The following is an 11,342-nucleotide window of genomic DNA, read 5'->3' on the forward strand; positions in this document are numbered from 1 at the left end:
GCAGAGACGCTATCCTAATAAAATACTTTATACATATTAAACGTCATTAGATGTTTTCTATTTCACATAAATCGACACAAGTTGTTCTACCTTTGTTCACTCTCTGAATGTCAAGAAGGATAGAACGATGCTTGTGTCGACTTGTGTCATCAAATGGAAAGTACTCAATTACAAAGTGCGCGCGTGTGTGCATGCGTGCGATAAAATTTACAATATTTTCATCACTTTATGTATAAAAAATATGTAAGCGTATTATTTATAATATAGGGTCTTTCAATAGGAACACTCGAAATTTGTTAGATCATAATAGCCATGTTGTTAAAGTAACATCTGTCAAATTTATGAATTGTTATGAATTGTTTAGTAGTGTATGGCAAATCACCATGGAAGGTCATAGTGTTGAGCAACGTGTGCAAATTATAAAATTTTATTATCAAAATCAGTGCTCCGTTCCGCGCATTACGTGATTTTTATCCTCCTGCCGAATCAACTATTCGACGTTTGGTGGCCAAATTTGAGTCAACCAGTTCGATAAATAAAATATTCTTTCCATAAAATATTCTTTCAAATAAAAAAAAAATTGAGTAGATATCTCACACACAACTTATTTTATTTACATTTAAAAATTGAGCATCCTTATTGAAAGACACTTTACAATGCAATATGCTTTATTCACTCAGAATACCATATTTTACTAAAAAAAAAACTTTTTAATATTTCCTTTTCAAAAACATTTAATTCATTACATTAATGAAAGGATCTACTTTATCTTTCGGATATATATTGCCCTATATGTATCAATATAATTTCAGTCTGTAAATCTGTATTTATATTACAATGTTGTGTAATATTGCCATCTTCTATGATTACGTACATAGCATTATTTCTTACCTGATGAAGTTACAGGATGCTGACAGTTGATAAACACTTCTTTCTAGATTACTTTTTTTTGTCACCTTTTATATTAATAAATTCTTTAAATTTACTAATGACATCTCTTGTTCTGTTGTCATCATCAATAAAGTTTCTTCCAACATAAAATATTTGCACATTGCGGTCGAATCGAGCATTGGCAATAAGGAGAAGAAAGGTATTGATAATATAATGCATCCACTCACTGAGCGCTCAGTAAATTCTTGCATCTGATTGGCATATTCTGTTAGATCTAAAAATATAGACCAAACAGGTACAAGAGTTCATTGAGTGCAGTGAGCGGTCGTACTTTTAAATACATCTAATGTAATGATGTAAGATGAAAAATGTATCATTCCCGAGGATGTGCAATAGGAGAGTGAATTGTGAATTTGATTAGTTATTCCAATATGCCAGCGCTATTATACACAGGAAAGTGGAAAGTTATGGCCCAAATGTGATTGGTTATTTCTAGTATTGCTATCGCATTAATCTTATATTCTTACATCATAATGTAGAGTCCCTCTAGTAAGAGACATGAGCGGTTCCTCTTCGTGATTGGAGCTGCCATGTTTCAGTTTGTTAATGTATTAGTGAATGTAAGTGAATAAGTGATAGCAAGTTTTATAGGTATGTATAGTATCACGTTTGTCAAGATGGTGATGCCGAGGCTTTTTTTCGCTTCTGAGTTAATTATCTTAAAATAATTATCGCCAGTTTAATTTTGGCCATATTGATTCCTTTCTTATTTTTCCGAGGCTAGATGTCATTTATTAAAGAAAAATAAAAATTATTAGCCGTTTTCGATAAGACTGGCATTCTTCCGATTTTATGTCTCGACTCTCACTAGAGGGACTCTAATATAATGTATGTAAATGATGGACGACGAAATATTGGATATATTCAAAAATTGACTACTTGTACTGAAAATCTGTGCACTTAAAGTAAGTTGTAGCAATTTCAGCGCTGCCAATGAATTTGGAACACAGTCATTATTAAAGATCATCAACCTTGGGGTCCCTGAGCAAATTTTTGGTACTATAAAAAAGGCCTTAAAGGCTCGGAAGTAATTGAAGAACGCTGACATTATCGACAATTAATAAACGTGTCTACAACTATTATTTTCAGATCTCTCGAAATAATAAAATATTTTGTCGAAGATCTCGATGAGATCTTTAAACGACGAGAATTTTTTAAATAATCTCGATTTCGTTATGCTAGATTTCGGTATCGATCTTAAATATTACAAGTCTCGATTTCGAGACAAGATCGAGATGAGATCGAGATTTTTCTCGTCTCGTGCGTATCTCTAGTGTTAGTATTTTTATCTTTATTATTTTTATTATTTTTTTAATGTGCACTCTAATTCTATCATAACTCAGCAAAAATTATTTCTTGCTAAATGGCTAGAGCAGATAAGATTAAATTCGGGATTAGAACAAATTACAGAAAGAGCACTTAAATTAATGAATCCTTCGTATGTCTTAAGTGATTATGCTAATGTTGATATTCTATCTATTAATAGACATAAAGTCTTTCCTTCTTATAGAAAGAGAACGTCCGAATTTATTAAAACTTTCTTATATGCTGAATCAATTAATTTTATGAATACGTAGAGATTATTATAATGAATTTTAAACTTAGAACTTTTCTTAGATATTGTTATTATATTAATTAAAAGAAAAATGAAAATATAAAGAAGAAAATATTTACTGCGATTCTCGTTTTATTTGTTCTTTATTAATTTAGTGTAATAAGAAATTTTAAATAAAAGAAAGACAAAAAAAAGGTTAATCAGAGTTTTTGCGCGGTAATTAGTACGAAATAAATATCAAATTTTTTCAATTTTTAATTAATCTAGAATATAATTAATAATTACGTTAATTAATAAAGACGTTTTGGCTATGCTTTGAGTCGAAGTATGTCACGCTTAATACTTAATTTCTGCTTCTTCATGGGAAAAGTGAAAATTCAATCTCATTCTTATTCCATTGATACAGTTAGTAAGAGGCAACAAACGTAATAACGTAATGAAATTCTGTCAAAATTAAGAAAAAAGAAAAACACTGTTATCACAATGTCTGAAGGAAGAAAAAGAGTAAAGTACTGCATGAAAGTCTAAATCTCTCAAAAATTTTAAATACATGAATTCGTTAAATTTTTTATTGTAACGAATTGAGACGATGACAAACGATTCTTACAAAGATCAACATTCGATTAAGTCGCAAATAATACATACAATACGAACTAGTGACCTTATAATATAATAGAGATGCTCAAAGAATCACGTAATACAAAGAGATCGTAATATTTCTCTGATTGGAGTCTCGTCTCTAAATGTAGTGCTGCCATATTGTGAATGTAAAAATTAAATAAAAAAATTCTATATTCAATCACGCGATATGAAAAATTAGAATGTTATAAATTCATAAAGAATTATGTATTTAAATCCGCTTTGACTAAATATAGGATTCCTCTTATTTAAAATAATATTTAATAATGTTGATTTTATTTAGAAATTTATAAGAATAAAGATATCTCCAAAGAATGATGAAACTAAATACTGTAAATTTTTATTATTAATTATTTTAATATTAATGAATTAGATTAAGTATGTTGCGCATTGATGAACAATAATAAATTTTATCCTATAAAAGTATAATGCGAATGATCATAAATATATCTTTCACTATTATTTGAATGATATTTTGTACTGTACTTCAAATTTTAAAAGTTAAGTAAGTGTTCCATACTGTTACTAATATAAATAATGTAACTAATATAAAAATAATACTTTATTAGACTAATTGATACTGTTTTTGTATACTATGACTATAATTATATATTTAAATATTAATTATATATTTAAATTTAAATTAGTGAGACAACGTTTATTGAATCTCTAATTACTTTTGAATCAATATTATATTGGGATATTGTCTCTAAATAATTAAAATATAAAGTAAAATAATATAATAAAGGACTACGAATCACTCTAGATCTTAAGTGAGGAAAACTTTTTAATAAACAATCAGATTATATACAACAGACATTTCGACCCCTATCGAGTCATTCTCAATGTTAGATTTTAAAATATTACTGGTAATCTCGTAAGGACGCTCGCAATTAATTAATCATGTAGAACGCATATTCGCATGTTTGAACATGAAAAGAACATGATAATAATTTCTCTAAGAATAATTTCTCTAAGATTCTAAGAAGTAGTCTCATCTGGAAACTTTACTTTGGTCGCATTGCTTAGTAGTTATATTTTCTGATTGGAACTTCTTCATGCCATAAAATCGGATATGAATTACATATGATTACAGTATAATTCCGCTTCATGTATCTTCTTATAACTGAGGTTTAATAATGTTCGATCCTCATAATTTAAAATTTAGAGAAGAATTCAAATGTGAAAAATAATTATTATTAGGCTAAAGAAGTTTGAGATGTAACAACTTAAAATATAAAGTACAATTATAACCAATACGCAACAAACAATATGCAACAAAATAGTCTATTATGTTTATAAAATATTATCTGTATTAATAACATTACTTATTTATTCAAAAAGAAAAATCAAATAGGCAGATAATTGGGAATTGGCGCTGTAGACAATGCGCAATTTTTATTTTTTAAAAATAATTCTATATTATATTATTATTTGAATATACATGTTTCGGTTAATCTTTTAGCCTTTCTCAGCAAAATTTCAGTATATGATATATTAATTATCCATACATCGTAATGAAATCATAATGAAGTAACAGCTGATATCATTGTGTGGCAGTAACAGTCCTCCATTACAGAACAAAATCTCCAGTTTGAAAGCTGGATAGTAGTGAATGACTGGAAATTTAATTAATTGTAAATAATAATTAATAGATTAGAAAGACGTTTCTATAATATATCAAGGTCAAAAAAGATTTACCCTAATACAATGATATAACCGACGATATTAATCAATTATAATAACAAAGTATTTTGTTATAATAAAATTAGTTATAATAAAATTATCAGCGTAATCAATGATAAACATGTATTAGAGTTGAATAAACGATAATATAATATAACGAAATTGTCAAATGTGTCACTGGTTAAAAAGAAACGATGAAGATGACCATATTCAATTGAGGAGTGTAATAGGTTTATCCTCTAAAGCAAAATATATAAAATAAATTATTGTAAACAATAATTGATTATGTCTAATATGATAATTTATACGCATATAATTGATACAATAAATTGTATGCTATAGTCTGTTTCAAATTGAGGAGATACACGTAAGTTTTATTAAAAAATTCTGTGTTTGATGATTAATTTCATTCTTCTGTCTCTTAATGTATATCTGACATTAATCTTTTGTTGTAATCTTTTGTTGTATTCGGTAATTGTGTCTAAGATTTTTTTAACTTCAAAATTATTTTAACTTCATCCCAATTAAATTCATAAACATATTGCAATTTATGTTCGGTTACTGAATGTACAAACGTGTATCTACGGATATGATTCTTATGTTCCGAAATTCTAGTTTTTAATTGTTTGACCTACATAGCATTCATTGCATGAAATTTTGTAGACAACGTTCTTTTTAGACGAAGCAGGGAGAGGATCTTTATGCGCTTTGACTACACATTGAAGTTTGTTGAAGTTAAAAAAAGAGAGAATTTAAATCTTTGGTGACAGTTTTAAATGCTATTAATATGGGATGGTGAACCATGACTGTGCATTATCTCTTTCATTATCTCTTGTTTTCATGATTGTGTGAATTTTTTTATTATTAATCAGATATTTGATTCTGTTGTAAATTAAATTAAAAAACTTCAATAATTATTGAGAAGAATGTTCACAATAAGTTCTAAATTTTTAAAATAAAACATAGGGTAAGAAATGAAAAGGGTCCTATCTATTAGATTAATTATTATCCTTTCTTTTGTGTAAGAGGTTGCTGGAACAAAAAATTAAGGTATTTACCTGAAAAGTAAATTTTTTATACTAATCGAAAATTATTCTATTGTTTGATATAATGATAGTAGTATCTAAAAAGCTAATTATGTCTTTACCTATTTCTAAAGTAAATTATAGTCTTGAACGGTAAGAATTAAAGTCAAGAACAATTTGCATCATTTTTGATATAGCCTATGTCGTCAACAAATTTGTAATAAAAAGATATCTCGAAGTCAATTGATGTCTCCAGCATCGCTCTTTTTAAATCTTGCATTACTAAATCGGCAATTACCGGGGAGAGCCCATCAGTGTGTATTTAAAGTAGGTTGAGTCTAATACAAGACGAATTATCCCCAGGAATTCATTTTTTGGTATATTACAAATTTAAAATTCCATTTTTTGGAAATGCTCTCTACAACTAAATCTGTGAGTACGTTAGTGAAAAGTGACATCACATTTAAAGATATCAAACAGTATCATTATCGATAAAATGTGTGTTTTTTAATTTATTTATTAAATCGTAACTGTTAATATGACTTAAAGCTATTGGAATGCTTTTATATAAGATTTTATGTAAGAAGAAAAGTTATAGAGAGGACTGTTTATTGAAGAGACAATAATTCTGAAGAGACAATTCGATTTGTGCACCTTAGGGAGAGCATATGCTCTTGGCAGTAGTCACTATAATGTTCAAATATTTGTAACATTCTGATATAATGTATTCATGATCTCTCCACCTGATTAATAAATTTTTGAGATTGTTAGAAATTTTTCTTGTTAACTTTTTCATATGTGTCAACATCACATAGCATCGTTTATTTTTGAAATATACGTATATACGTATCTTTGTCCAATGCGACAGTGATAGTGTTCTTATCGACTCTAGTAAAGATTAAATTAGGATTGGCAATCATGAACTCTGTTAAATGTTTCTTTGAATTTAAAAGATGTGTAATGTATTTATTACAACGAGGAGAAAAGGAGTCTATTAATTGGAATTAATCTATTTCTCGCGGTGTATTTAAAATTGATAATAATTGTATTAATATTGTTCTCAGTATTCTTTATGAATTCCACAATTAATTTTTTTGTATTAGTGGTTGGTAGGAAAAAATTCTCTCCCAATTGTACTAAATAGTTTTTAATATCTTTTGATATGTTACATGAAGATATGTTTAAAAACTTCAAAAATCACTTATTTAGCTTTTAAATATAAAATATCTCATTCAAATAATTATATTAAAATAAGTATATGTTTTTTTCATGAATTTTATATAATTTGGTCAAAATATCGTTATTTACAATAAAAAAATTAATGTTGTTTACAATAAAAATAAAAAATCATGAAAGATGAAACTAATGAGAGTCATACGCTGTTGTAGATGCGAAGAGATAAGAGAAGTAGATAATCCTCAGATGTTCATGGTTATCTTCATTTTATTTTGAACGTTTCGACTCATTTTAGAGTCTTCATCAGCTACTATAAAATCAAAAATTCATCCATTGAGAGCAAGCAAGTCACCTGCAGATTGGCAGAAATGCAGCATTCATTACACTGCATCAAATTTACAATTTAACATTATGAGGCAAAGAAAAATATCAAATAATAAAATCAAATGACTCATTGAAAAACGAAAAAATTAAGCTTAGAAATTACAATTCATAATCATACAATTAGTAAAAAAAGTTACACTGTATATTAAATCTCTATCGTTCTTCTGAATATGATTTCGTATATGTACATGACGATAGAGATTTAATATACAGTGTAACTTTTTTAACTAATAGTATGATTGTGAATCGTTATTTCTGAGCTTAATTTTTTCGTTTTCCATTAAGGTGAATCATTTGATTTCATTATTTCATATGATATTTTTCATATGATATTTTTCTTTGCCTCATATAATATTAAATTGTAAATTTGCAGTGTAATGAATGCTGCATTTCTGTCAATCTGCAAGTGACTTGCTCTCAATGGATGAATTTTTGATTTATAGTGTTTAATTTCGATCTTTAATGTTGATCATTTTCAATGATACAAATTACCAAAGAAATTGAATCATGGACTAATTAAATTAAATGTTACATTAAAAATAGCTGAGTGTAGTAATTTTTCTTTGTATGTAAACATAATTCAAAATAAAATGCACGAGAGACTCCATCCAATCAGAAAAATTACGATCACGTGATATTTTGCGCATCTCTGTTATATTATAGGTCTTTAGTATGTGAAAGCATCTCAATTGATGGAAACTCATTAAATATTGAGAGTTCTGAGTTTATTTTCAATAGTTCTATAGTTCTATATAGAATAAACGAATAGTTCTGGCTACTAAAGCCGAGAAACCCAAAATTCAAAATGAGACGCCAGGTTCACAAGGTCAACTTTGTTTAAAGCCGTTTTCAGCCATATTTTCTTATAGGATTTCAAAAGATACATAATTCTACAAAGAGTTCTGACGTCTAATTGTTATTTTGATTTTTAAACAATTTTTTTCTCTAAAATATGATTTTTACAAGAAACGAAGATGCTGTCTAATTTCAAAGAGTTTTGTTAGTTTTATAGTATTTTTCATATAGTTCTGAATCCTAACGCTTTCCGAAGAGTTCTGATGTAAATAATTTGTTAATTTTTTAAAATAATTTTTATCATTTAAAAAAGGCGCCTTTCAGGATACAAATGAGACGCTGAGTTCTACACATACGTCTCACACTTGTATCCTGAAAGGCGTTCTTTTTGGACATTAAAAATTGTTTAAAAAATTATTAGGTGTACAACTTTGCTTCCGCCGTTTTCCTATAGATGGCTTTAGCGGTAAGTGGTGGTCGAAATAAATAGATCATAGACGTCATACAATAAACTTGGGCATCTGTCAACAACCCCATAGAAACATTAGTTGATTTGTGTCTGCATCATAAAGTTATTCTCGATTGTCAGTTTATGAGCCAAATTCTCGTCATTTGCGGGAGGTTTTAATTTTTTGCTTCAATATGAAGAAATCTGCGGCTGAGGCTCATCAAATGCTCTCAAATACTTATGGTGAGGCCGCTATTAGTGAAAGAATGTGTCGTGAGTGGTTTCAATGCTTCAAGAACGGTGATTTTTGACGTCGAAGACCGGCATAGCGGTGGAAGAGAGAAAGTTTTCGAAGATGCAGAATTGGAGGCATTACTTGAGCAAGACTCGTGTTAAAATCAAGAAGAATTGGCATGATCATTGGGAGTGACTCACCAAGCCATTTCAAAACGCCTCAAACGCCATGGGAATGATTCAGAAGCAAGGAAATTGGGTGCCGTACGAATTGAAGCAGAGAGATGTTGAACGGCGTTTGTTTGCTTGTGAACAGCTGCTTGAAAGGCAAAGACGGAAGGGATTTCTGCATCGCATTGTGACTGGGGACGAAAAATGGATTACGATAATCCCAAGCGCAGAAAATCATGGGGAGTTCCCGGCCATGCTTCCACGTCGACGGCCAAACCGAATTCACGGCTCCAAGGTCATGCTCTGTATTTGGTGGGATCAGCTCGGCGTAGTGTATTATGGACTGTTAAAACCGATTGAAACAATCACAGGCGATCGGTATCGAACGCAATTGATACGTTTGAGCCAAGCATTGAAAGACAAACGGCCGCAATACAACGAGAGACACGATGAAGCGATTTTGCAGCATGACAATGCTCGACCCCATGTTGCGAAAGTGGTCAAGACATACTTGGAACGTTGAAATGGGAAGTCCTATCCCACCCGCCGTATTCTCCAGACGTTGCTTCCTCTGTCTACTCCTCACTTGTTTCGATCAATGGCACACGACATGGCTGACCAGCACTTCCGGTCTTATGAAGAAGTAAAAAATTGGATCGATTCGTAGATAACCTCAAAAAATGACCAGTTTTTTTACAATAAAGCCTCGAATTTCGGGAAAAAAACGGCGGAAGCAAAGTTGTATACCTAATACTTTTTTTTTTGGTAACTTTAACGAATTTTAGTTATTTATAGGGTTGGTTTCATCAACGCTGATCAAGCCTAATTGTGATTAATTATCAATCATAATTGGTCGGTTCTATTAAATAGCAAACGCAGTTTTGTTGGTCAATCAATGGCCGATTAAACTAACTGGCATTGATGAAACTGGGCCTTATTGTTTTAACTTTGCATATGATTAGACAGTTCGATTGGACCCAAACTACTCATAACGTTTGAGATTAAAAAGCTCCTAGACACTCATTCACTGTGATTGGTAGTCATCGATTTTAAAAACGGGAAAGTAATGAAAAGTTTCTTTCTTAAGTAAATGATAATTGTAACGAATTACTTTTAAAAACTACTTTTAGTAACTGTAACTTGTTATTTTTAAAAAGTAACTTTTTATTCCCTGAAAATACATTAGATAATTCTGTTGCGATGAATTGCCATGAATATTAGAATATTTAAAAAATGAGATTATTCTTTACAAGCATATATATTCTTTTTTCTATCTTGATTTTCAGCAAAGAAATGAAAAGGATGCTGGAGCTGTTTGAAAGCGCGATGAATCTATAAAGCAATAGGAGGAGAAAGATGTTGCATTCTTATCAAGATACTTTTAGATTCATGACGAAATGCAATTGCACTATGTTAAATTTACAGTATGTTATGAAAAATGTGTTGATGTATCATACGACAAACAGGATTACAACTTGTACAAGCTTTTTGGAAATGTGTGTATGTAAGAATACGCGTATTGTGTGCATGCGTGCGTGCGGTCGCGTATTTTTGCGTATTAATATATAACACAAGTAATTTGTTTTTTTGTTCAATTTTTATCATGACTACATCATAATTCGTATATTGTACATGAAATACATTATACAAAGTGTTTTATAAATGCATGTTCAATACTTTAGTAGATTGGATGTTCTTCTGAATAGGATACCCTCCGATTGAAACTTCATAGACAATATTGTTACGATATATTGTTTATGAAGATCTTATTTTCGAGTTTTGTAATATAAAAGTTAAAAAAAAGGTAGCTTCGCGTAAAAAGTCGTGTGCCTTTTGATAAAGGAGGAAATGAGATGGAACTCGCTTCACTTAGGAAGTCATGTGCTCCTTAGCAGGAAACTATGGCCCACTGGTCGCATGGCGCGTGAGCCGCGAGGAGCGGGGATGATCTAGTAGGTGCCCTTCGGTAGGCTGTACCTTCGGCAATAGTAGGTTGGGCAGATGCGCATATTCGGTTATTTAAACATTAATATCTTGTCTATTACGCTTGTCTATTGCTCGACTTTTCGATTTCGTTTAGCTCTACCTTCTCAGGACGGGTGAAGCCAAAATTTGGAGCCATCCTGTACACACACACACACACACACACACACACGCGCGCGCGCGCGCGCACTCACGCACGCAGGATGGCTCCAATTTATGGCTATATATAAATATATATATATATATATTAACATTTAAAGATTTAACATTTAGTCGTGCGTCCGCCTGATCTACT

General features: G+C 30.2%; 1 protein-coding gene across 4 annotated transcripts in view; it reads left to right on the forward strand.

The window, feature by feature from the left end:
- LOC108690018 (uncharacterized protein C17orf59 homolog) overlaps positions 1-10,745 on the forward strand; it is a 53,056-nt gene extending 42,311 nt beyond the window's left edge. For all 4 annotated transcript variants that reach the window (XM_018197069.1, XM_018197070.1, XM_018197071.1 and 1 more), the window contains one exon: positions 10,351-10,745. In XM_018197069.1, coding sequence (XP_018052558.1) covers positions 10,351-10,402 — 52 coding nt within the window. In that variant the 3' untranslated portion in view covers positions 10,403-10,745. The remainder of the gene's footprint in view (positions 1-10,350) is intronic.
- The last annotated feature ends 597 nt before the right edge of the window (positions 10,746-11,342 follow it).

The sequence above is a fragment of the Atta colombica genome, unplaced genomic scaffold (assembly GCF_001594045.1).
Source record: "Atta colombica isolate Treedump-2 unplaced genomic scaffold, Acol1.0 scaffold29, whole genome shotgun sequence".
Taxonomy (NCBI): domain Eukaryota; kingdom Metazoa; phylum Arthropoda; class Insecta; order Hymenoptera; family Formicidae; genus Atta; species Atta colombica.